General features: G+C 43.1%; 2 protein-coding genes across 2 annotated transcripts in view; one reads left to right on the top strand and one right to left on the bottom strand.

Annotated features, from left to right (window-relative positions):
- Positions 1-17,345: 17,345 nt before the first annotated feature.
- Positions 17,346-18,759, top strand: LOC111233070 (cortexin-1-like). Its single transcript, XM_022760857.1, has one exon. It carries the CDS (start codon positions 17,346-17,348, stop codon positions 17,724-17,726), a length of 381 nt encoding a protein of 126 aa, XP_022616578.1. The 3' UTR covers positions 17,727-18,759.
- Positions 18,760-21,330: 2,571 nt separating this feature from the next.
- Positions 21,331-26,877, bottom strand: part of LOC111218927 (fibrillin-2-like) — a 65,299-nt gene continuing 59,752 nt past the window's right edge. The window contains exons 51-65 of the mRNA XM_022741454.1: positions 26,777-26,842; positions 26,536-26,661; positions 26,005-26,124; positions 25,796-25,918; positions 25,500-25,631; positions 25,250-25,375; positions 24,837-25,043; positions 24,426-24,551; positions 24,127-24,249; positions 23,732-23,848; positions 23,512-23,640; positions 23,241-23,360; positions 22,393-22,624; positions 22,066-22,219; positions 21,331-21,956 (exon numbers count right to left, since the gene is read on the bottom strand). Of these exons, the coding sequence (XP_022597175.1) occupies positions 21,579-21,956; positions 22,066-22,219; positions 22,393-22,624; positions 23,241-23,360; positions 23,512-23,640; positions 23,732-23,848; positions 24,127-24,249; positions 24,426-24,551; positions 24,837-25,043; positions 25,250-25,375; positions 25,500-25,631; positions 25,796-25,918; positions 26,005-26,124; positions 26,536-26,661; positions 26,777-26,842 (2,279 nt within the window). The 3' untranslated portion in view covers positions 21,331-21,578. The remainder of the gene's footprint in view (positions 21,957-22,065; positions 22,220-22,392; positions 22,625-23,240; positions 23,361-23,511; positions 23,641-23,731; positions 23,849-24,126; positions 24,250-24,425; positions 24,552-24,836; positions 25,044-25,249; positions 25,376-25,499; positions 25,632-25,795; positions 25,919-26,004; positions 26,125-26,535; positions 26,662-26,776; positions 26,843-26,877) is intronic.

Here is a 26,877-nt window from a genome sequence, read left to right as displayed (position 1 = left end):
AGTTTAGCAAGGGTCCTCTGCGCTACTCAATCTGCCAAACACCTACAGTAAATTGCACAGACACACACATACACTCACACATACAGTAGTAACACACCACAGGGGAACTGACATGGCTCTGAAGGTCACTGGCTACAAAACAGCTCTGATTCCCAGAGGTTTTAATGACTTTCAGACGCCCTGCTCACTTTTCCACTTTCACTCTGAAAACAGCGGACACTGGCTTTTTCTGTATGTGATTGTGATAATTCAAGAGCCAGTGTTCAACATGAGGGACAGCGACCTTCCAGGAGGGGGAGAAAAATTGTGACGCTTGGCATAAACCACCACAGTTTGATCACTGTAAAAAAAAAAAACCTAATTGGGTTCTACATATTAGGATTAATAGATTGTATATACATTTATTCTTGTGAGATGGAGCACCAGAATACTTGAAATATTGTAGATAGATATTTTCAGAAAGTAATTTTAACTGCTGTCAATCACGATAATGCCACACTGCTCTGAGGTTTGTCTGTCAGACTGACAAAAATCACTTTATCTGGTAACTTTAACAGACAGTACGTAAGAAAGGATTTTTACAATCCAAACTCATGCATTTGCTAAGTAACTGGTGCCGCTCCTGCAGTAAAGTACAGTGAAATCCTATCACAGGCTTAACCTGATGCTTCATTGTAACATTTTATTCCTTACAAAGAGGAAGCTAAACTTTCAGCTTTATGAAAAACCACCAAACTGCTGCTAAAACACTACACATAACCAGACAGATGAACTTTTTTGGACCATTTGAGAAATTACAGTATATTCTCCATGGAGATGAAAAGGTTTGTTTGCTTAATCGTGAAAGCAAACAACAGAACATGTTGGAGAAAAGTAAATGGCATCTGGTCGGTGTGGTGTTGGCTCAAAAGGTTAATGAGGTGCGTGTTCGCTCGGAGGAGAGGAGACAATGATGCTCTTTACGGAAGAGGAGGCGTTGCACGCCCGAGGGGCCACCATAATGACACCCCTCAGATCTCATTATCAGGCTTATTGATTGGTCATGGCCACCTGCCCCTTCGCCCACACATACAGAACCAGACACACACACACACACACACACAATCACAACCACAGATGCAAAATTAGAACATTTTTTCACTTTCATACAGTAGGAGATCACACACACACACACACACACACACACACACACACACACACACACACACACACACACACACACACACACACAGACAAGTTTATACACACATCCCTTTCAGTTTAACAAGCAGGGAAATTCTAGTCAACTTGCAAGGTATGGACTCTCCAGCTCCATTCACAGCCTCCTACGCACACATACACACATACATTGAAACAAACACACCTGAGAAAGTGACACACCACATCTGTAATGCACTTACACACACCCACACAGCCACTCCACACACACACACACACACACACACATTTTAAAATACATGAACGATTTCAGCTCTTAATGTGAAGCTGCCATTTTGTTCCAAGAGAAAATTGCTTTAATTAAAATTAGCACAGTGATAATAGAGGTACGTCCAGCTGGGTTGTCAAGGGTTTGAAGACTCAGCTGTGTCAGCCCACACACCATCGCCATCATGAAATGAACCAGCGGGGAATATCTGACATTGTTAAATAACATGCACTTTTTGAGAATTCTGCTCAGAAACTGGAGCGATTATACAGAGGACATGTAAAAGGTCATTAAACACAAGCTTGGGTTGGTTTGCTTCCATCCTTTCCAAATGAACACCTAACACTTCTTTCAGTTTCTGTCCTGATGAAACACAGTAAGGGGAATCACACTATGTCATACAGTAGATGCAATGGTTTGGTCATAGTTAATCAAATATTTCCAAATGGAGCATAAACTAAGCTTTCATTTCTTTGGCAAAAAATAGTTCTTAGAAACAGGGTTAGCAAATCCCCCACACCAATGACATCACTACTGTTGAGGTGAGCCTCCGAGGATCAAAAGAACTACAGTGATAAATCTAATAAAGGCCTCTTCGCACACAGGACCCATCTGCCCCTGCTTTCATGCTCCCAACTCCCACCTGCCACAACACTTGAGCCCTGACCTGCTCTACTGGCTCTACTGACACAGGCTAGGCGACAGTAGCACCTGGCAGCGGGATGGAGGGATGGCAGCAGGTGGTGCACATTGCACAGATGCCACCACTCCACTCCCCCACACGGAAAGCTCATACTGGATGAGCAAGAAGAGGATGGAGAAGGCACAGGTGGGTTGGGCAGGTTAAGAAATGGAGGAAGACAGGAATGAGGCACATAGAATGATTTGAGGAGAGGAAGAGAGATGAAGAGATGGGGTGAACCAATGTGATGAAAGAACTGAGAGGATGTGGAATAATTTATACATTTCATTTGAGAGGTTTTTTTTAATTGTCTCAGCCAGAAGAGTTCAACATGGAGGTGTGAGTTCACCTCCTGCTGCAGGAATCCTGAGCAATGGCTAAGCTGTGTGTTAACCCAGTATGTCTGAAATCTGTCTTCTACAGGAGAATGGGGAAAAAAACATTTTTGCATCTAAAATGCATGTAAATAACTTTTCAATATATGCTTTTGTTTTTCTTAATCAAGGAGCGTGAGAAAGATTTTCCACACGGTAAGATGAAGGAGGAGGAGGCGATGTAACAAGCTGGAAGAGCCATTTGTGTGAAGAACTGTGAGAGACACTCAAGAGTTTGGCTATTCCTGCACCACATTGTGTACCTTGGACCACACATAAAAAGGTGGTTCATTACTGATATTCATTAGTTTTCACAGAGGCACAGATAAATCACACTCATTCTCCCCATATTACAGGTGTGTCATAGGTCTGCTGCATTTGGATTTTAGCCAGGTCTGGTCTGAGTTTCTACAGTTTGAACATACACTCCAGACATTGTGCAGTAATGTAACAGGTCAGTCATTTGTCAAAGGCACGAGACAATAGTGAGTTTATACAACAGTTAGTTCCGACCAAGTAATTTGATTGGACGAGAGGCATTCCATGAGTGCTGATTATAGAGCACAACAACACTGGGACTTTTAACTACATGTATCACTCCGCTTCACAGGTGTTCAATTAACCAGTAATCAGCGTTACATTAACGGTCGTCATCTATCTAAGATTGTAACAAACTTTGCAAAGATGAATATATTTCTAGAAATAACATTTGAATTAAATGACGTACGGTCGTCAGAAGAGGATGAAGGGAAGGAAAGAAGCCTGGATACTTCGGCGCACACCTGAGGTAACGTGTAAACAAAGTAGCAAGCTAGTGTGCATCGTGCAGGTCAGGAAAATGTTTTGCTCAGCGACAGTCCGGTACCAGTCCAGTTGCGGAAGTATTTGTGTTGGCGGCGTTGCAAATGACCATAACCCTAACCGAAATGATAAAATAAACAAACAAATCATAATCTGTTGGTGCTGTGATTCAGTCATAGGTACGAGGCCGCACAGCCGTGTTGATATTCAGTATAACATCACGACCTCGAGTGTGATATTGCTTAATTATACAGGGAAGGCAACACTCATAGGCTGCAATATTCCTTCTGGAAGTACAAGAACAGACAAATATTTGTTTAAAATCCTGGCTAATTTGATGTTTTATTGTTTCCCATCATAATACACTGTCAAGTACAGGTGTTAGTATGACTACAGGCAGTTGCGTTATGTCTGAATTATTTATTATTATTGTGTTGAGGCTACCTTTGTGATTGGCTGTGTGCCGCGGGGGGGGGGAGGCCGGAATGGGTGGGGAGCTTTAAGAGCCTCTCTCTGCTTCCCGTCGTGTCTCCGAGCAAAGCGACGCCGAACAACGGCAGAGGCAGCAGGAGGAGCAGGAGGAGAGGGAGAAAGAGCCGAGCGCATCCCAAAGTTTGAGACTGCAGCTGCTGACACAGCACACACCGGGACCGGTTTATGTGGAACAAGGTTTGTAGAATATTCTAGCAAACATTTACAAACACAATGTTTTATAATGCACGTATTCTTAAAAAATCAGCACAATCAAAGTTCGGTAAACCTGTATCGGACATAGATTTATAGGAGGTGCGATGTGAAACACTGTCCACTATGACTTGCATGTCTCTTAGTGCCGTTTAAGATTCTCGGTATCGACAAGTTTAAAACTCCGTCGTCGATTCCGGTATTATTTGTGTCAAACTTTAGAAGTTGTCCTCTCGTTACAGATGCTCTATTCTCTTGCAGCCCGGTCCAGTCTGCCAAATTACTATTAGCTGATCACAAGAGTCCCACTGCCAAAAAGCAGCAGTAAATGCCTCTGTTGGTTTCGAAATAAACAAGAGTAAATGCTAGAGATGGAGGCTTGATGAGGCAAACTTTTAAGTCCAAATAAAAATGCCAGAGGAACACTCCGGCAAAAATGTATAGAACTAGCTGATTGCTGTATCAGCTGAATTCATTTCTCTTGTGGTATTTCATCAGAAATATTATAATCTGTATATCATGCTTTATGTCTCTTCTGACAAACGAATCTAATTTTTATCTGATCTTTTTTGTCAATATGAGATCAGAAGCAAAGAATAACACTAAGGCTCCTGAGGATATTTGTTTGTTTTTTTTTGTTTTTTACCAAACCTGCTTACATTGATTCATTTGAAACCACAGAACCACCAGATTACTGCATTGTAGACCAATGTGCCATGAAATTGCTATGACAGTAGCTGTGGTGGCAAGACAGGATTTCTTCTCTCCTTTTTGCCCCAAGCAAAGCACCTTCAGGAAATATGGACTGAATTATCATGCTGAGATGGGGGTGTATTTTTTCCCCCCTCTGAACACCCCATAGGTCATTAGGGTAGCACAGATGCATACACCCTAAACAGGTAGCAGTGCGCATGTGAATTTAATTTAGAACTGTCACTCATAGTGAAAATCTATTTTCCCTTATAATGTCTTTTGAATTTCTTTTGCTCTTTCAGGTTTACAATTGATGCTGATGGGGAAAAAAACTCCATAAGTTCTGTGTTGTCAGTGCATTACTCTCTATCTGTGATCAACTCCCATTAGTTATTGTGCAATTTGATCCACTTCCTACGTGGAGGTGTGGGCTTTGGCCCATCCTGCACCTTATTATTTACCCACCACAGGGCTCTGAAATCTGTGCCAGGCGTTGGATACGTCGCAGGCTTCCTGTATTGTCTCACGTTACAGTGACAACTACTGAATAATTAACTGTGCCTTGTTAACCGTAATGAGTAAGATGAGTTTTTTGGTATCTGGAATCTGATGGAGATCCAGTGCCGTTCTAAAACCCATCTGAGCTTTCAGATTAAAATGTAAAGGATACCCACAGCTGCTCAACACTCTCAGCTTAAATGAAAAGTAATCGGAGTACTCACCCAAGTATACATGGTATACCGCTGAAGGCTGAATTTAGATAAGATCCTATATTTGATACTTCTTTGGTGTTTTATTTGAAGTCTATGAAGTCTATCCATAAGTAGATATATTTGTGGTTTCAAGTAACAAAAAACATCTTAATATAGTTTTACATCTCCTACTCCACATTTATCTCTGGAGCTCTAGCAGCAACCTCTTTTCTGATTGGCTTTGTGATGCAGGAAACCTACTGTAGCCTGGTAAAATTTGGTGATTGGTCACTCACCGCTGAAATGAGCTGAACAGATGGTCAAATTTAGGCTAAAATGCTCTGGAATTTCACAGAAAAAATTACTTTTGCCACTGGCTGCTAATTTTACTATCCCTGAGGAGGCCGTGCAGTGCTATGTTGGCTTTGCAACATCCAATGATTGTGCAGCATTTCCTTAACATTTTTCTATCTTGTAGCTTGCTAGCTCAGCAATGGAATGACCCCTTGATGTTGTGTTTTTAATAAAAAAAAAAAAACAAAACAAAAAAAACAACTATGAATAAAGACTGGACAATGGGTCCGTGTGCTTGGGACATGGCTGAAGGCAGTGACTGTGCACTCCTGACAACTCGTTTTAAGGCACAGTTTCTGGATACTGGCTGTGTGAATTTCCCCGTGCATTAAGCACTTTGATACTTTCACAGTATTTATATCGCACTTAGACCTGCTGTTTAATCACAAAAGATATGGAAATCTCACCATCTACAATATGAGACCTATTGTATGTTTCTCAATTTTCATTTAAGCAACACTGCAGCAGGGTTTGTGTTGATTTATTGATTTTATTTATTTGTTTTGCCTTCATTTTGGCTGATGAATGAAACACCTCAACAAACAGTGGCCATTGGGCAAGTCATACAAACTCTACAAACAGAACTCTCAATTTAAGTTCCAGTGGATTTAGTGGAGTGGAGTTTCCAAAAATACTAAACATGTCAGGCTGAATTTAGGGAGATCTGTTTAAAAAAAAAAAAAAAAAAAAAAAAAAAAAAGCAGCCACAAAAACTTGTCTTTATTTTTTATATTTAACTCAGTGTAAACATCATGTAACTGTACTGTAAGACACAAAAAGGTGATTTTAAGGAAAAATATTAATAATGCAAGGCAACAAAACAGAAAAAATGTTTGTTAAAGGGTTTTAAATCAAGTCATGAAAATGAGAACATACAGTCTGTAACTACTTTGCTTTACTGACCACTCTGAATTTACCACTTCTGATAAATACACAGCACTCTGTGGTAATGCTAATCGGCAGGAAGATGTCAGCGTCATCATGTAATGAACTGTAATGAGAGGAGAGATGGAAAGGAAAGAGAAAACCCAGGTGGGTTTACCCTCAAAGCCGTCCTCGCACGCCTGTCAGGATATACAGTATTACGTGGAGCACATTAGTGAATCAGGTTCTCCAACACAGCCTTCTCGCTGTGTCACTGCCAATCACTGTGATTGCGTTCGATATCTTATATCCTTATTCTCTATGGCTCACAAAGGTGGTTGCTTTATTGCATTGTTCAGGCATCGTTTAAAAGCAGTTGAGTGAGGAGGTGCAGTCACTAAAGTGTCTTTGCAACACCGCTCTGATAGCCATAATTGAAATTTCATGCTGTCGTTCGGTTCTGAAATGGATTTTTCACGTGGAGCCAGAGAACAAGAAATCACCTGTACATTTCATGGTAACTCAATGTATTGCCCTTGAAATAATTGCAATGTCACACTGAGCGTGATTCAATTTGGCTGTATCTAATGTGGCAACATAGCACATCGGGTCATAAACACCCAATTTAAAGAGCCACCTTCCTGCTCACATGAACACAGAACCAGCAGGAAGGTGGAACAGCTTCTGAGGAGATGACCCAAGATGACTCTTGGGTCTTCAACCTTGACAAGTAAGAGCGAGGCAAACCTTCAAGACGCAGCAGTTTTGATTTCCTGTTGAAGATCGCTCATCAAATATTCATCAACCCCATAATCTATAGCCCTTTGATAACTGACACGGGCCGCAGGATTTATTGTCTCTCTGCTCCATCTCAGCTCAGAAATAGGCCCGAGACCCCAGAGCAGCTCCCAGCACGAGTCTATTAACTCGTCTGGAAACACTAGAAGGGGAGAAGGGATGAGGCCAATTCACTTATTGGAATGAAATCTGCTGATGGACCATGAAGTAAAGTGTGCAGATAGGCTCTCCTTTCTTCTGCCCTAGATGTGTTTGGCCTTGCCTTTTCTGGTCTGCGAGGCTTTAGGGCCCCTCCAGCTCCCCTCTCCCTGCACCCCACTGTAAGCTCAGTAATCAAATCAGCTGAACGGACTACCTTCCCTTCAGCAAGGTGATATGTCCGTGTCTTTGTGATGACTTTTCTTCCGTGTTTAATCCGTGCTTAGGAGTCCAACTGGTGGCTTCTATTGCAGTGGGGATCAGAGCAGTCAGCAGCTCCCTGCTGAGCAAAGTTATTTCAGCTTCACTGTTTGAATCAGCACTTTGCTATTGTTGAGTATTTAAAGCCCCTCTTTTTATTAAAAGGTGGACTGGGTTTACTGGGAATTTGTACCCTGATATTGTATTCTCACATTCATGGGTGTGAGCCATCTGCTACGAGTTTGTTTTTGCATCGCTGAGTGAAAATCATTGTTTTACATCCTGGCTCATGGTTCCTCTGACGTCTCAGCTTATTTCCTTTAACTGTCTACAACAAAGTCTCTGGCTGTTTTAATGCTGACTGTAAAGCCCTGCCACCTTGCTTTTGAGCAAGTGTTGTTGGGCAGGCCATGTAATATATATGGCCCTCATCGTGGGCCGGTTGACTGGCTGGCACAAGCTCTGTTCTGTCCCAGTGGACTTGACAGAATGGCTGCCTGATGGAAGGAAAGTGCTGTCTCCTGACTTTAAGAGTGCTGACATCTCCATATTGCCTTACCCCACATACACCTCCCACTTCCATCCTCCTAAAATCTCATCTTTCTTTTTCTTTCTCTCCCCCCCCCCCTTTTTTTTTTTTTTTTTTCCCCTCTTACCTCCAGATGTATCTGATGGATGCCACCTGACCCTCTTGTGTTCCCCGGGTAGCCGCAGACCTCTGCTCTGTCTGAATGCGTTCGTAAATCATGGGGATTACCATTCCGCTCTCCACCTTTCCTCCCCGCTTCTGTCTTTTCTCTCGCTCTGTCTCCACATCCCTTTTTGCCCATTCTTGTTCATCTCTTACCTCATCTTTCATCTGGCCACCTCTCACCTTGCCATCGGGTTTTTCCCCAGTACTGTGTTGCGCTGTTTGCCATTGTGACAGCAGCAGGGGGTCTTTCAAGGTGAACTATAGAGTTGGACTGGCCATGCCAGCTGCTCTCATGCTCACTTACGTCCTCTTTCTGTCCTCTCAATTGTCCTTTTGTCTTAATTAATACACAATAATCCTTTCTCTTCTCTTTTTTGACATGTTCTGACTCTTTCTACTCTATTGACACTATCTTACTCACTCATCCACACTTTAATCCACTCACTGGTGACCTGCCACCACTTGTGGACGGGTCTCTTTTCATCTTCATCATTCTGTGAATATTTCACGCCTGTGATTTGTGAATTAAATATAGGATGTAGGTGGATATGACTCGGCTGACGTTTATTCACCCTGACTGGTGGGACGGCAGGGGGTGTGATTTTTTGAAGAAAGTAGGGTGGTAGGGGGGAGACAATTTCTAAAAGGGGAGCAGAGGTGAGCGTTGTGAGGGATTGATGGAAGATATGACAGAGCTGATTAAGGTGTCGATGGTTAACGGGAGAGCGGGGTGGTTCCTTTTGCTGCCTGCCAGCAACCTAGCATCAGTGAGGTAGATGACTGGAAGCGACGAATGTGTCTCAGGATTCTGCTGCCTGTGAGTCTGCCCCCTCCACCCACCCCCCACTCGCTGAATCCCAAGGGCTTCATAACAAGAAAAATCACATATAGCGCTTCGAGAGTCATGACTGGGTGAAATAAAATTCACAAACAGCTTTGCTCTGCAGATGCGTGCCTTTAGTATTTTTTATTGTGTTTTTATAGCTGATGATATTTTTCTGTGACATGCCTGCTTTATTGATCAGGGCACAGCGCACATGTGGCAAATACCAGACGTGACATTATAAGGTCTCAAATATGCTGTCTTTTAGTTTTTAGTTTTTTTTTTTTTTCAAATTAAACCAAGAATTATGTCAACGTTTTGATAACAACAAAAAAATCAGAGAAATCAAAACAGTTTTTCTTGGTATCCTAGGACAAATTTTAGAGATCTCGAGTCCTGTTTTTCTTGTAAATAACAGTTTATGGAATTCACAGGGACCTATGTATCCCAAATATGTACTAATATGCAGAAGCTGGCTGTATACTGTACATAGACGTGTCGACATGCATTAACTCCATAAACCACCTTCTCTATGAGTATAAAGTAACATATTATTTAACAATAGACTGTTTATCCCAGTGTTCTTTGCAGTCCCACACTATTTGCAACCTTGTTCTAGTTCACACTAAAAGTTTGATCTGTATGTAGACATGTGTTTGTCCATTGTTGTCATCAATGAGAATAAAATGTTTAATTGAAATTTATGATGGCTCAGTCGAGAATAAACCCAACATAGGTGGGGGCAAAGAGCAGGATACATATGATGTATTATTGATATATATATTAATATTGTATATAACTAGGATACATATACACCTATGACTGTATGACCAGTCACAGGATGCATGTTGGGTTTGTGTCGGCACATCATTCTATGCATGTGTCTCTGTGGGGGTTCAGCATGCCAAATGCATTTGCAAGTTTTGAGGAGTCTTGATCAGCATCCAGCCCCGCTCCTCCGCAGAAATGCAGGATCGACTCCCTCTGAACGTTCCCCCGGTGGCAGTCAGACACACCGGTGCTTCAGGCTGTCAGGCAGAGTGACACAAACAACCAGGAGAGAGGGCGGACTAGATTGGAGACTAAATAGAAGGGAGCCCCCCTCCCTCCCTTCCTCCCCCACCTCCCTGCTGTCTTTAGATCAGATCCTCCTTATTTTTTTTAAAGAAACGTGCGGTCTGCAGCAGACGACTTTCAGCTGTAATCTAAACCAGGCCTCACTGTATTTATAGGGTAAAAGAGAAAGCTTGTCTCATACAAAATGAATACTGATCTAGAATCTTGAATACTTTGAATATTGACGCAGGAGCGACCTTGAAAAACCCTAAATGTGCTGATAGAGAAAATAGACTGCATGTTCAGCTGGGGCTGGTGATAAAATGATAGATTGCAGGCAGCTTGGAAGATGGAATTGCTCAGCTGTATTGATGCTGTTGAGAATCACAAAGGGCTTGTTTTGTCTCTTTGCTCCTTCATCTGTGTACAACTCCATTTGTCTTTCCCTCTGTATCTCCATCCCTTGTTCATTTCTCCTGGTCTGCCACAATATAAGTTTCTGTACGAGCACTTGCCACTTTTTCTCTTTAGAGACGCCTGACAGTGAGATCCATACCTCAGCCTGATGAGGAGTGAGCAGTGGGAAAGCATGTGCGTTCATGACGACGGACAGGCTCTTGAAGAATGCGTCGATATAAAATGTATTGCCCTCTCTGTTGTGTCACTGTACCTTTTGTGTTTTAAAAGGTCAGCAGTCTTGAGTGCTTTCCACCCTCACAGCACTGCCTTCTCATTTGCATGTACGCTCAGTAAAAGAACAGGGTGAACTCTGTCTCTCCCAATGTGTCTTTATATCTTGCCTCTCACGGACAAATACACACTTTTTTTTTTTTTTTTTGTACATAAGCAAGTGTGTATGGAGGGCAGAATGGCTAGCTGCATTGGAAGAACAGAATATTTAATTACCCAACTTTATCACCATTACTGTAGCTACTGACTGTCTGCCAGCCTAATTATGACGGGAGCTATCGGAGGAGCTGGTTCGTCGTGAGCTGAGCTGAGAGCCAAGTGTATAGAGAAAGGACTCCACAGACACTCCGTCTCTCTCAGGTGCTAAAAATACCTGTGAGGTGGTCGGTGGTGTTTTGGTCTGTAAATTTGAGTGGGCATGTTTGCATATGTAAAAAAAAAAAAAAAAAAAAAAAAAAAAAAAAAAAATGTGTGTGTGTGTTTGCGTGTTTCACTCAGGACATAGCTGAGCAGCTGTGAACTGCAGGTTAAGCTACTCATGTTAAAGTTAGATAAGGTTGGTATTTGGAGGACGTTTTTGTTGTTGTGCACAGCTGAAGGTGACCTGGTCCTCATTGTTCTCATTAGCCACAGACACGCCGCAGATGGCAACTCCCAGAGGTGACGAATGAACCCTGACAAACTCCCAGGAATCGCCACAAAAAGAAAATCAAACGTATCAATAAGGCTGAATGATGGATGGTATCAATGCATGGTATCTCACAGGGGCCTCCCACCGTTTGATAATATGTATTTATGCAGCTTATGTGTCGTGTATGAATGCTGTATGTTTTGTAGTGATGTGGACGGGGATTCCCACCTGAGCTTGTGCATCTCATGCAGCTCCCCTTTGCCTTTTCCTCAGGTCCACTTTATCTTTATAAGCAGCAAATTGGAAAGGGTTAATTCAATTCCCAGCAGGCTGTGGCTGAGACTGGGAACATTTACCGTCTCTCTCTCTTTCTCTCTTTCTTTTGCTCTTGCCACTTGCTCTCTCTTTTGCTCTTTTCTCCCTTTGTCTTTGTTTCTAAAGTCTAATTACTTTTAGAGAGTGGCTTTACTCAGGCTATAAATAATGACAAATCAAGCCTGTCTGCACTGCACCTTGTGGAGGGAGGCTTGTCTCGGTTGCAGGAGGACAGTGCTGTCCTCCTGTTGAAAAGATTATGCTTAGCACTGTGTGGGTGAGAAATTTGTGTGATTGTGGGTATTTTTGTTGGTCGAAGCATTAGGGGCAGAGAGAGAGAGAGAGAGAGCGAGAGCAGGCAAGTTCATGTGGTAAAGACAATGTCACATGATGGAAATATCTTTAAATCTGCTTTGGGTTTTTTTTTCTCAACCCTAACCCTTACCAATCGCTTCTAAATCATAATGTATGCGTGTGTATGCGTGTGTATGCGTGGGTGCATGTGAGAGACAGCGGGAGGTGGATAGAGGAGGGAAAAGGTGACACCCTGGTCACCTGAGAAGTAACTATATTATTTTCAGCTCCGTTCATTTCATTTACCCTGATGAGTTCTGTCAACGTTACCTTGACCAATGGCTCTGTGAGGAAGTGATGACAGTGGTGCAGAGTGTGTGTCTGTGTCCGTGAGTTGTGTGTTTCAATGCATCTCTCTATCTGTATGCTGTATATGTGCTGTAAGTAAATGCAGAAATACTTCTAAGCGTGTGTATGCTCATGCCAGTGTGTGTGTGTGTGTTTGAATGTGAATGAGCTGCCACCGGTGCACTCCAGTGTGTGTGTGTGTGTGTGTGTGTGTGTGTGTGTGTGTGTGAGGTGTCCATTTAAGGGCTTTTCGATGAAGACTGACGAGTGTCCGCTTTGCTTCCCCTCATCTCAGGGGTCTCGTCGATGCTTCGAGGAAGTGTGCTGGAGGAGAAATGGAGTGGGCGAGAACTAATGCGAGTCGAGCAAGACGAGGCTGATGGACGACAGAGTGTGTGTGTGTGTGTGTGTGTGCATGAGTGCGCGTGCAGTTGTGTATGTGAGTGAGTGTGTGAGGCTGATGGAGGGTGATGGTGGGAGTGAGACTTAACGAGGAGGAAAATAAGCTGAGCAATCTCTGTCTGTCCTCCCTCTACCTCCCAATGACTTATTCACACACACACGCAGACACAGACACAGAGAGACACACACACACACACACACACACACACACACACAAACACACACACACACACCCCGGAAAACCATGGCTGAACTATCTGACCAAGGCTTGTTGCGAATGCAGAAGAGACAGTATCTTTGCTGTAAAATCCACCACTCTGTGAACAATATCTTCTACACTTGTAGCTATTAATGGCTCCAGTTCATTGCTCAGATAAATCAATATACGACAGCAGCTGTAGTAATAGTATACCTGTTATTGTATAATATGATGAATTGCACATTTTCGAAAAGAACAAATGCTTTCTCTCTCTCATCCTCAAGTCCATTCCCTCTCTCCCTCAGTCTAGTTATCGTCCTCTCTCTCTCTCTCTCTCTCTCTCTCTCTCTCTCTCTCTCTCTCTCTCTCTCAGTGATGAGTTGGAGTCCTTTCAGTTGCTCCTCCCACATTCGAAACGGAAACGATTCCAGTGTGTGGGTTCGTCAAAACTGTCTGTGAATATCTCGTGTGTGTGTGTGTGTGAGAGAGAGTGTGAGACACAGAGAGAAAGAGTGGGCAGTTGACAGTCTCTCAGCAGGATTAGACCGGTCTCTGATTCCTTTGTGTTTACATGTTACAGTAGAGTTTTCCCTGTGCAGTGACCATCTGTTGTGGGTAGAGTTTGGAACACAACCTACAGATTAAAAAAAGAGACAGTATCAAAAACCATACTGACAGTTTTCATCACACAGGTATATTCACTTGTTGCCTCTTCTGATATGTGGCCATGCACAAATTGAACTTGATTGACAGTTCTCTTACCCTGCTATTAGTTTTGTTGCAGCTGTATGGGTGGTAGAAATCAAACCATTCTTAGTTGTGATGAAGGATAATAAAGGAAACTAACTGACTTACTAAGTTGGTTGACGTCATGTAAAACAAGCCTTTTCACAGCAGACATTTTGAACTGTCATAGCAGGAAAAGCACAGCTCTAATTGATAACATTATAAATAACCACATTCCATTTAGGTGAACTAGTTCCAGGGTCCTGCTATTGTGCATGCTGGCTCAGTGTAATGGTTTATTGGGACACCTGATGTGCTTCTCCAGCTACGACAGGTCAAAGTGTCTGCTGTGAGACAGGTCTATACCTATATTTACCCTCTGCCATCTCATTTGATTGTCTGAGTTCTGACGGAGAAATTTATGTGCCCATAGGAATTCCTGTGTCCATGGCATGTATTGCTTTCTGCTAGCAATCCCACAATACAATCTGTCATATTATATAGATGCAAAGATTACTGTTGGCAAGTAAGAACATAAAAGAAGAGTTATAGAGTAACTGATGAACAACATTACCCCTAATAAGCCAAAAAAAGTGGTTACAAGTTTGATTTCAAAACTATCAACATAAAAAAAGTCTCACAGCAGTTGATTTTTGAAGTTTGAAAGCATTTCTGACCCGGAGCTGCAGCTGTGTGACAGTGTCAGTTGTAATAGTGTCCTTGAAAACAGTTTCAAGGTTTTCTGACCTATTTTTGAGTTTTGCAACTCACATCACTCAGAGGCAGTCTCACACACACACACACACACACACACACACACACACACACGCACGCACACGCACACAGCAGGTCTGTTTGTACACACACAAAAGTGCACATTCATTCACAGTGTGAGTGCCAACTCCCAGGTGTGTCATCCTGCCGCCAGCCTGAGTCTGGTGCACCACACACCCTGGAGACACTGGCTGATGAAGTAGCAGATAGAAAACCTTTGAACTGAATGAGACAGAGAGAGAGAGACAGAGAGTGTATGGAAAAGGCATTTTGCCATGGTCATGCAGAGGAGAGTCAGTCCACTTTGTGCCAGCAAACCTCTCCTCTCTCCTCTGTACTGCTGCCCGTCCACCACAGGAACTTCTGCTCTATTCATCCATCTTTACCTCCTCGATCAACCTTCATGCTCTCTGTCCATCCTGTTCCTATTTTTATTTCGATATATTGAGTCACTTGTCTTTCTTTTTATCCATAATGTTTTCTTGTCTTAAAGACAATAACTAATGTGTTATAAATTCAAATCTACCTTCTCTGCGCCTCTCTTCATCAACCCTCTTTAATAAATTAACAAAATTTAAAAGCACTTACTATTAATGTCTCTTCCCCCTCTCTCTCTCCCTCTGTGTCCACTCACCTTTGTGTCTCCTCAGCATCTCTACACACACACACACACACACACACACACACACACACACACACACACACACACAGTGCTCTCCATATCTCTGCGTATCACGTTTGTCTAAGCAAATAGCCCCGTCACCACTCTATTCAGATGGATGAGCAGGTAAAAATGGTTTGCATATCGCATTTCCTCAATGATTTGAAACCTGATCCGCTACACGAGATGTGATTTTAGATTATTAATGAACCTCCACAACACTTTGTCTTTCTGTCCATCATGTGAACAAATGAATGAAGGGGGGGTCAACTAGTGAACAAATGGCCTACTGTAACAGTGCACTGACAAATGAGGGTGATGTATTGCGGTATCTGTGTTTATAATCACGCATTCATTATTGCTAATGTGGCAGTAATGACACCATAATCGGCTTGCTAATTGAGTGTCATTACAGGGGATGCTGGTGCTGTGTTCTCACCACAGACGGCTAATGTCACTGTCACTATTACTTATTGAGCAGAGGGTCCTAATAATCACATCATATGATGAAACGAGGGAGGAATGACTTAATCTTCTTCTCATGGTAGAAACAATAATGGAAAAGTTGTGCAATGCCTGTAGTTTTATTTGAGGGATTTGACTGTGCACTGATGTTATATGGCACAAAGTAAATGTCCTCATTAGAGCTTCATTAGTTAGTCATTAGTGAGATTTTTGGACAGTTATCTCAATTCTTTTCTAACCAGGTGGCTCTTATGCTTGCAGATGGTGATTTTTAAGGAGCTGCAGTGATTCTTCGGCTTAACCAGCAACATCTGGCGACAACAACTCTGTTAACATCCCTCCGTCATGTCGGGCACACAGTTGGAAGGGCTGCCCTAAACACATTCTGCGTTCAGTAGACTGAAGATCGAACTGGATGAAGCCACTTTTCTTTTTCGACTGACGACTTCACCAACACAAGCTCACCTCCTCAGAAGATTCTAACTCATTTTCTACCTCTTGTTGGTTCTCTTCTTGTCAAGAGAGGCGGTTTTTGAAGAGATCATCCCAAAGGGAGACAGTGAAAGAAACTTATTTCAGCACCTGACAGCTCTGACCCACTTATCACGCTCCAACTACCTTTGCATTTAGCAGGCAGCATCAGAAGAGGTGATGCACCGTTTTATATTCAGGGCCATCGATCCACTAACCTCCTGATCTAATTAGCCACACACAAACACCCACACATGTGCGCACACGGACCAACACCTGGGGTCGCTGGCGTCTGCAGATGCTTCAGATAATCTGGTGTTTATAACACTTGTGTCTGGCTCTTATTTCAGTGACACAACACCCAGACACGCACTTAAACAGCTATACACAACTGGGTGTTAGAAGTCCATCTGCACAACATTAAACACCAATCAAGAACTGACCTTGACTGTGATCAGACACGTGTGTTTTCATTATTAAGAGGCAGTGTCACATCCTGTCTGCTCTGATTGAGAGTGAGAATGAGAGCCGATGTGGCAGAGTGGCCCTGATAAATACTTAAAAAAAAAAATTTCTGCCTGAGGGTCGGCCACTCAAACTCAAACCATAGAGCTTCATTAGACAGTTTAGTCAGTTCTTCAAAATGTGTGACACTAAAAAGTAGTCCGTATTGTATTAATTGAGAAGTGCCTCTGTGTGCATGTGTGTGTACGTGTGTGTGTGTGCGTGTGTGTGTGCGTGTGTGTGTCTGTCACATTGTCAGAGCAGATTAGGATCAGGCCCGTCTGGGTCATGCCACTTTGACTGACCTAGATTTGACAAAATAAACTGGCCACCGGAGGAAAACGTGTGTGCAAGTCCTGCTGTCTGCGGTCCTCTTGCTTCTTAACTACCTGCTAACTTAGGCTACCTAACTTCTTAACCCAACTAACAGAGTCTATAATACAAAACTGGTAAACTTCCTTTTTATTTAGCCTCAAAATCAAACTCCCAGTCTCCAGTTTGGCCTCTGTGTCTGCGCCGCCCCTCATGAACACCTTCCCTTCCTTCTCTGCACCTCCTCCCAACACACCAACTATCCAGTCAGTGTGCAAGCCCTGCCTTCGGGCCCCGTGGAGGATGAACGATGTGCCCACACTTGACTACGAGTTGCTGCTGTCCCCGGCCAGCTCCTCCCTCCCCGGCAGTCCTGGTGGCGGCAGCAGCAGCCCCCCTCTGGCCTTGGTCGGGGTGGATACTGAGCAACGCACCGCCTTGGCCTTCGTAGGCCTCCTCATGCTATTCCTGGTCTTCCTGCTGGTCAGGTGCTTCAGGATCCTGCTGGACCCCTACAGCCGCATGCCTGCATCATCCTGGACTGACCACAAGGAGGGGCTGGAGAGGGGTCAGTTTGATTATGCACTGGTGTAGGGTGATGTGTCAACAGGGTGTGGAAGAGGGAATATTTCATTGTACACAGACATGATCCTGTACGGCGTAGTCTAATTTAGAAGTGTAGATGGACAGTAACAATGCAAATGATTGTGAATGCACTCTTAGAGGGAGGTTTACCTGATGTTGGAAGATGCCTGGTTTATATCACAGAACTGTAAATATGCAGTATAACAAGTCTGGTTCATCAAGAGCCACACCCTGCAAGCCAAACACTCACTCACCCAAACTCGGATGTTTGACCGTGAAGAAAACAGAAATAATGAGCTGCACAGCTGCCTTAACCTGACCTAATGTACAAGGCTAACATGCCGCCACTTCACAACCTCACTTTAGGGCTAGGTTTTTCCAAATCCCACCGCTTGTCAGATCACAACGTAGTTTAGAACCTCAAAGCCACATTTTTGATGAGAACTCTCAACACGCAGGACACAGGCAGAACTTAAATGAAGGAGTTTACACTTAAGCAGATGCCCCTTTAATGAACCAAGGTCCATTACAAAGCATCTTTATGTTAATTGCTGATCACGTCGCACAAATCCTCACATTTGTTTTGATTTGGGACACTGATCCTCGAGGCAGCACTGCAGTTCCAGATGCTTTTTAAGGCCAGAGCAGGTAGTTTATGTCTCCATAAAATCTTCCGTGTATCTGTCCGTGTATGTTTTGTGTGTTACTGTGTCTATAACTGAGAAGCCATATTGAAACTGTATAATCTCTTATTACCGCAAGTAGAATTTGTCCTTTGCTTTAGTCAGCCTGCCAAGTGTGGTGATGAAGCAAACAGCAACCTTTAGGCAAAAAAAGGCTTTATTTTTCTATTCTTGACTCGAGTTTGGGAGTCTCCTTTTTGCTATCTTTCTGTCCTTTTCCTCTTACTGTATTGACTAGTTAGACCGTAGATTTTTGAGGTAGTCATGCAGCCACCTCTTAGAAGGAAGCAAAGCAGGTAGCTTTGCTTTTTTTGTGTTTTATAATTACATATTTTTCTGACTATCTGCTTTGTTTTTGATACACTGCGTTGAATCAGTGACAATAAAAAGATTTTCTTCTTCAATTACTCTTCTCTAATTTCCACTGAGAGCTGGACTGTGTGGAAGGTCCACATTGTTCATGTTGGAAATTAAATAAAAACGATTACTACTTACTTGTCATCGTGTGTCACGTTTGTAAGCCATGAGCACTGAGAGGAAAGAAAAACTCTGGCGCACAAGACTTAAAAATATAACCCACAATACTTTATTGCCATTTATGTCACTGGACAAAAAGTTTACAATATGATATGAATCACTTTAATTTTACAGATTGCCATTTGGTGTCACAAATCTTTGGTTTTTGTCTTGCACAAAGATGATCATTCAGGATATTAAAAAATATTCCATAATAGCTGATTGATTTATTGATCCTCAACAAACAGATGTGGTGTGAGTGGGTGATTGTCATTTCAGCTTTCAGTTAGACTTCAGTATAAACAGGCTTCAGGCTTGTGCTGAACATTTGACCTACCGAAACATCAGACTCCTTGTTTTCTGAGTTATAAAGCAAATGATATTTCAATGCAAGCAGATGATGACAGTATATTGTTTCAAGTTTGACACCGAAGCTGAGATACAGTAAGCAGATGCAACACAATGCCTTCTTTTTTTCTTTTTTTTTTAAACATAGTGGCAAATAAAAGAAAAATTACAAACTGACAATAAAGATACAAAGTATACAAAGGCTCCCAGGTTAGAAAAATGGTTATGTGTTATAAACATTGCCTAGGCTGTGGGTCAGTGCAGCAACCTTGACTGTTAAGAGAAAAAGATTATCCTTAAGCACCATAGGTCGTATCTGGAGATGGTTTTGTTTGAATTGATCATTGCATGGTACAGACAGTGTAAGCTTGTATGATAATAGACGATGGGAATGTCGATGATCTCAAAGTCTGACATCATCGTCAGTTATCAACAAAGAAGATGCTGCATTTTCTTTTCTTTTTTTTTTCTCAACAAAACAAAGTCAACAGCACTAAAGGCCTTCAGTCTTGGGTTTACTGTGAGTATTTGTTTCGGCAGCCTTGACGCTTTAAAAAAAAAAAAAAAAAAAAAAAAAAAATCTACATTTCACTTAAAAATATACAATTTAATTTTCAAGAAGCAAGTTTGATAATATTGGTTTTTCAGCACCAAGACAATACAAACGACAAACAAACACAACAATAAAACCTAGCAAAAAAAAAAAAAGGTCACTTTTTGCAATCCAGATTCAAGACTGCACTTTCTTTGTACAGCGTAAGAGATGGTATTATCTAGCACCTTTTTTCTCTTTGAGAGAAAAAAAAATCATGAGAAATGAAAGATGACAGACCTGACAGATATTTGTTTTGTTTTTTCCGTGAAGTTTCATGTTCACTTGTGTGTGCACTTACACTGTAAAGCACTACCTTTAGTTACAGCTTATGTAATGTTAACATGTCATGTACCTTTGAGACTGTTAGTGTATTCAGCTGTGTGTCTCTTTGTGTTGCAGACGAGGCTCAGACCTCAGACATCGAGCTCACGGTAAGGTCAAGGAAGTCAGATAAAGTCAGCTTATTGTCAAGTTCAGCCTCCCAACGCCGGCTGTCGGCCGCAGCTCTGCATTGATGTTCAGGAGTTTTTAGTAAAAACGCAGAACCAGGAGATGCTACAAGTCTCTGACAGCTGACGAGCGAAAGAGACTTTGGACTTTGGAAATCTGGCTTTCAGGTCCAGAATCAGTGCACCTGAAGTCTTAATCCCTTAAAGGATAAATACAAACGTGACCTGATCTATCGTCTTTTAAGTCTACAAGCTACTAACTGGTGTATTCCCTGCTCATGATGGATGCTGAGGGACACTAGCACCCTCTTTAGTTTTGAAGTTGGCATCACAGCATGGTGTCCAGTACTGAGGTAACCAAACATGACAGCACACGCACGCAAACATGCTGATCCCTGCTTGCCGCTGCCCGCAGGCGGGACAAAAGTCGGTCACATCAGAGCAGAACAAAGCTTGCTTGTTTTTCTCATGTGAAAATTGGTTGGCATCCAGCTATAAAACAGACCGCTATGGACTTAAGAACCTGAAATGCTGTGTAAATGTTGCAGTCCTTCGTGTTAACATTTTTCAAACAGCACAAATACATTAAATGACACACTACAATACTGAGAGGGGCCGACTTGACAAACCTTGTTCCCCAGTGTTGTGATTTTTTTTTTTTTTTTTTAGCGAGATCACAGAGAGGTGAGCGAGTCCTTGGACCACCATGACGGCACCTGACCTCTGATCTCTAGTCTTAATATAACTTCTTTATAATACACAGTGATTTAAATACCACCATAAATGCTGCGTTAAGATAATTTTGGCCACTCTCAGCACTTCATTTCTGATAAAAACTTGCTTGTTTACCAAAGTGCTTCATGGACTTGTGGGCCATCTGTCTGCTATTTTGTCTGTATAAGGTGCTGTGGTCCAAGCACCAGGACACCTCTCTGCCATCGCCTCCACTGGATCTCTCAGTGGAGAATGAGTGCTAGGTCGGGTAGGAGTGGAGGGGCGCAAAAGGAAGTGTAGTCAGGGTAAAAAAAAAAAAAGGAAAAAAAAAAAAAAACACAAAACATGAACATATAATAACATGAACAGTAACAAAGTGGTGGTAGAGTTGGGCTGATTGACTCAGTCTTTCAAAGCCCTTGATTGATTACCCCCTGCTGGTGGGGATGTTCCTGCAGGGGGCAGCTGGGAAGAGGAGTTATTGGATAAAAGGGCAGGTTAAAACTCAAAGGCTTTAGGAATCAGTCCAGGGCAGGATTACGAGATCACTCTGAGCTCAGTGCAGGTGGATGTGGAGCTTGATGCGCAGGGCGTCTCCTATTTCCCCTTGTAGGTAGTCACTGTCATGCTGCTCCTCCAGCTGGGATAGTCTCCGGGGCCCAAACAGCCGCAGGCTGGCGATCTCCAGCCGGTAGGATCCTGCAGGAGGCGGCCTCTTGCCGAGTCGGAGCACGCTCTTTCCGTCGCGGCGTTCCAGCAGGCGGAAGTGTTCATTAGCGTTGCCGTGGGTGATGACGTAGCGTACGTGGTGCTCCAGGGGCTGCAGGGCGGGAAGGAGCTCTAGTAGAGGCTCCTTGTTGAGCAGTGAAGCCAGGGAGATGTTCATGGGGATGGAGGCCTGGGTGTCCATGCTGGCCATGCTCACTGCTGGCTCCTATAGTGATGACAGGGCCAGAGGAGTTCACTGAATTGTTTAGCAAATCTGAAACAGACAGAAACTATGACCAAAAGTAGAAGAAGAAGAAGTTTGTGAACACACGTACCCGGTTTAGCTCATTTCCATCAGTGTTGCGTCTGTGTCGTCCACTCTTTCCTCCTCCGTTGATCTTACACTCGTAGCAGGCCTCAGGAGACAGACTGTCATCGTCCTCACCCTCCGCAAACTGGCCTGGGAAACCCGAGCCTGTCATACAGTGACTGGATGGAGACAGACACAGAGTAACAGAGGTCAGTGTGCTGAGTATGAAGAGTGAACTTCACGTCAAATTCAATGACATGAAACGGGGTGAAATGTTTTCTTGTGGTAAGATGTTGCAACCAGGAATTAGTCCAAAAAAAACTCTCGTGACACCACTGTTTAATTCCCTCACCCCTGTCCAGCTCTGTAGAAACCTCCAGGACAGCCACACAGGTAGCCTCCATCGGTATTGGAGCAGCCGTAGATACATGGATTGGTGCCTGTGGAACATTCATTCACATCTTGGCAGCCGCCAGCGCCCTGCTCAAAGTCAAAGCCAGAGGGACACACACACTTGAAGCTGCCCAGTGTGTTGTAGCAGGAGGCAGAGCCACACACCGTTCCTGCCTGACACTCGTTTTCATCTTCAGGAAAGAAGAGAAGAAAAAGTTAAGAGACGGACGATAAGGTGAGTATGTGTTTAACAATATTTCTCATGAAGCAATACTGTCACATATAGCAGACATATGATGATACACACAATTGCTTTATGCTATTTGGTGTGTTGGTAGAAAGATGAAATTCCACTGCACCGTCTATATAATGCCTTTATATTGAGAGAGATTAAGCAAAAAATCTTGTTTTTTGTACCATTTGTTATTATCCATCCAGCATGAAGCAGAGCCTTTAAGCCAGGTGAACAGCAGATGCTCTAATAGGACTGTTATATATTAATATGATATGATTATCCTGACATATTCTCTTTTTTTTTTAGTACGACTCAGGTATACAATTTGATAAAATATGGGCCTATGATAATTATATATTTCAAAGTAACAGGGAATTTGATGAGTCAATTAATGGTTTAATAAGAAACTTGATCAGAGAGTTGTTCATTTTTTAATTTCTACCACATTTCACACCAGGGCATTGTACATTCAATTACACTACAGACAAACATGTAGTTGCAGTCTCATAGTAAGACTTGTTCATTACTGTCATGACAACAAAGTCACAGACTCAAGAGTCAGAGCAACTCACCCACACACTGGTTCCACTGGTAGTGCTGCACGTAGCCCTGAGGACAGCCACAGCGGTAACCTCCCAGCATGTTCTGACAGCCGTGCTGACAGCGGTGGTTGCTGCTGCATTCATCCACGTCTGAGGGGAAGTAAAATAAAAACTTATTATAATAATTTCTCATTATCAGCAGTGACACCTAGCCTCCCGTCCCCTTCCTCGGTCACAAACACCTCAGCAGAACTCTCTGAACTATATCCGACCAAATATAAGGGTTATTGGATCTGCTCACCCTCGCACTCGATGCCTGTGGTGTCCAAGGAGAAACCTTTCGAGCATTCACAGTTGAAGCTGCCGGGCGTGTTGACACAAGAGGCCCTTGAACCGCACGCGCTGTTCTGACCCGTACACTCGTTGTTGTCTGCAAACAGAAAAAGACAAGACTTAAGACCTTAATACAAACTTCTTTTTGGGGGTAGAGTGACACTGATCGTCTCCTGTTGTGGACTCACCGATGCAGGCGGTCTGGTGCTGGGTGAAGCCGGGAGGACACTTGCAAGTAAAGCCGCCAATAGTGTTGACACAGAGGAACTGGCAGTTATGCTGCTTGGTTGAACACTCGTCCAGATCTTGGAGGGAAAGAAGCACGAAAACCGAAATTACATTAGAGAGATGAAGCCTCCAAGCCGTTGAGCTTGTAAAGATGATATTAGAGCAATTATCAATATAGTGAAGCAATAAACAGAACCCAGACCCCTGGTGTGTTGAAAGCAACACGATTACTACAATAGCTGACTATAAAAAAAGATCATTAAATAATATCTCATAATGTTTATGGAGTTATTTACCCATGGATAGCAAATCAATGTTTTAACTCATGAACAAATACTGTAAATTAAATTAATACCTTTGCAGGTCTTTCCATCAGGCTGTAAGCTGTATCCTCTGGGGCAGGAGCACAGGTAGCTGCCCTCAGTGTTTTTACACAGGAAGTTACAGGGCTTCGGAGACAGAGCGCACTCATCCATATCTGAAAAACGCAGACAAGAAAATGAAAAATTTTCGTAAACTCATACCAGCGTTATCAATGAAATGTAGAAATTCCGTGGCAATATTATCCGTATCTGTAAAATCAAAAACCTTTTAAAACCAAAATGAGTGAAAACAAGCGAGAGGGAGGGACAGGATACAGATCAGAGCTCATACCAACGCAGGAGGTTGCGGTGAAGTCAGTTTTGTATCCCACATTACAGTGGCAGCGGAAGGATCCAATGGTGTTGATGCACTGACCATTTCGGCACAGATCTGGCATCACCTGGCACTCGTTGATGTCTGGAGGAAACAGAAACATTTTAGAAAGCGATCCAGATCAGACAGATACTCACAGTGTGTCTGCTTTCTTTCTGTAGCTGCGTTTCACATGTTATACCTCAACTCACTAGGTGTAGATCCCAAATGCAAAATTTAATTCTACCTATCTAGTTAGTTGAACTAATTTATAAGATTATTGTGGTTAAATTAAATAATAAAAAAAAATGGAATAAGCAAAAACATGAGAAATAAAACGTACGTTTCACTAAAACTATATTATCACTTGGTGTTATAGTTTATCCTCACCTCTTCCGTCGGTGGTGTAGCCGGGTCCGAGCGGGCACATCTTCTTGTACTGAACGGTGCCAGGCAGTGGGCAGAGCTCACACTGTGACCCCCAGCCTCGGCCCGTGTTACAGCAGCACTCAGACTTGGTCACACTGTTCCTGTTGGTGGACGACTGCTGGCACATGGTCTGCAAAACCTCACTGTAACAGAAGCCCTTTCGGTTGTCTGAAGAAATGGAGGAAAGACAGACAGATTATTCATCTATTTCAAAAAACAAAATAAACCAATTGAGATGAAACTTTCGGTCAGTGAGGGAGCAACTGTCTACAGTTCTTCAGCTGAATTTCAAAGAAGAGTGTGAGCACAGCTTCAGTTATGGCTTCTTCACCCCCACAGTCTGACAACATGTTCTCCAGCAGTAGCGATCTTACCAATACATTCAGTTCCAGTGGAGCTCGGCTCAAAGCCGTCGTTGCACTCGCAGCGGTAACTTCCCACCGTGTTGACACAGCGCCCATTCTTACAGATGCCAGGCTTGGCGCGACACTCGTTCAGGTCTGCCAGCACACAGAGCAAAGGATGGGAGGATGAAGAGAGTGAAGAGCAGGAAAAACAGGACAGCAGCTACTCTGCGAGGACTGATGTAAACCTCTAACTTTGGCTGAAGCGTTTTTCACTCACCCATACATCCCTCTCCGTCTGGTCGGCGCTGCATGCCGGGAGGGCAGATACACATGAAGGTACCGATTAGGTTTTTACAGGTCATGCCCTTGGAGTCACAGTCATCAAGACCCTCCGAACACTCGTCCTGGTCTGGTGGGGGACAGTGAGAGATGGCCAATAGGTATGACTACAACAGCCAGCTAAAATGAAAACTGATCAATCCTGTTTCAGTGTTGTGAATTACTACAACACAGAAAAGCAAGAGGAGTCCAGCAGATAAACGTGACACAAGAAATCTCTCTGTGTCCTCTCACCTCTGCACATGCGTTGGTCGTCTCGCAGCACATAGCCAGCGGGACACATGCACTCGTAGGAGCCGAAGGTGTTGACACAACGGAAGGCACAAAGCAGGGGATTCTGGGAGCACTCATTGATATCTGGAATCAGGGAGAGAGACAGGGTGGTTTCATTTCATTTTATGACTTAGAATGATCTTGTGCAAATGTGTTGAGCGATGACTGACCTTCACAAGTCATCATGGGTCCGGGTTCGAAGCCTTCCTGGCATGAACACTCGAAACCTCCCACCACGTTGGTGCAGGTTCCATTTCCACATGGGTTTCCGATGGAGCACTCATCAGTGTCTGGAGGAGACGGAGAGCAGGGGTAGATAGAGGAGGCAATCAAAAAGAAATGACACATTTATATTGTACCATAGATTTTAAAAGCAGTCACGAGCAGCTTAAATGAGATCAGGCTGTAAAGCAGGAAAAAGCCGAACTCGGGCGCTAGGAAAATAACATCAGACGTGGCTGCTAATATTGATTTTGGTGATAAAGGCTGCGGCACAGCAATAAAGCTCCTCGAGATTGTAGTTCATAAAAAGAAGTCCTGTGGCCATCGATTTTTCTTTTTCTGTTCACCTGCTGCTGTTTCATGATGAATACTCAAAACACTTGATTCTTCTTATGTGAATCAAGGATTACTAAAACTGTTATGTTATCAGTTGGTGGCAGAGCATGAATTATTTGAAAAGCATGCGAAGAGCATCTCACCAATGCAGTTGACTCCAGTGTAATCCAGGTTGTATCCGAAGGGGCATTCACATCGGAACGAACCATCTGTGTTGATGCAAATACCATTCTGGCAGATGCCCGGGTTATCCAGACACTCATTCATATCTAGAGAGAGCAAGAGCAGATTAGCATATTTAAAAAAAAAAAAAGAAAAAAAAAAAGAAATTTGTACAAGACCTCCTTTAGATTCAAGGGATTCGATCAGTGTTGCAGCACGCACCTTCACGAGCGTCACTCAGTCCAGGCAGGGCTCCGTGGCCGAAAGGACACAGAGTGTTAAAAGCAGCTGGAAACACCAAAAAACAAAAAGAAGGTCAGCTT

Source organism: Seriola dumerili, unplaced genomic scaffold (genome assembly GCF_002260705.1).
Source record: "Seriola dumerili isolate Sdu_G_001 unplaced genomic scaffold, Sdu_1.0 BDQW01000002.1, whole genome shotgun sequence".
NCBI lineage: Eukaryota > Metazoa > Chordata > Actinopteri > Carangiformes > Carangidae > Seriola > Seriola dumerili.
Note: the sequence above shows the minus strand (reverse complement) of the source record. Positions and strands in the feature narration are given on the sequence as shown.

What these genes read in the sequence shown, in the direction of transcription:
- LOC111233070 (XM_022760857.1), top strand. Translation starts at nt 17,346, where the DNA reads ATGAACACCTTCCCTTCCTTCTCTGCACCTCCTCCCAACACACCAACT.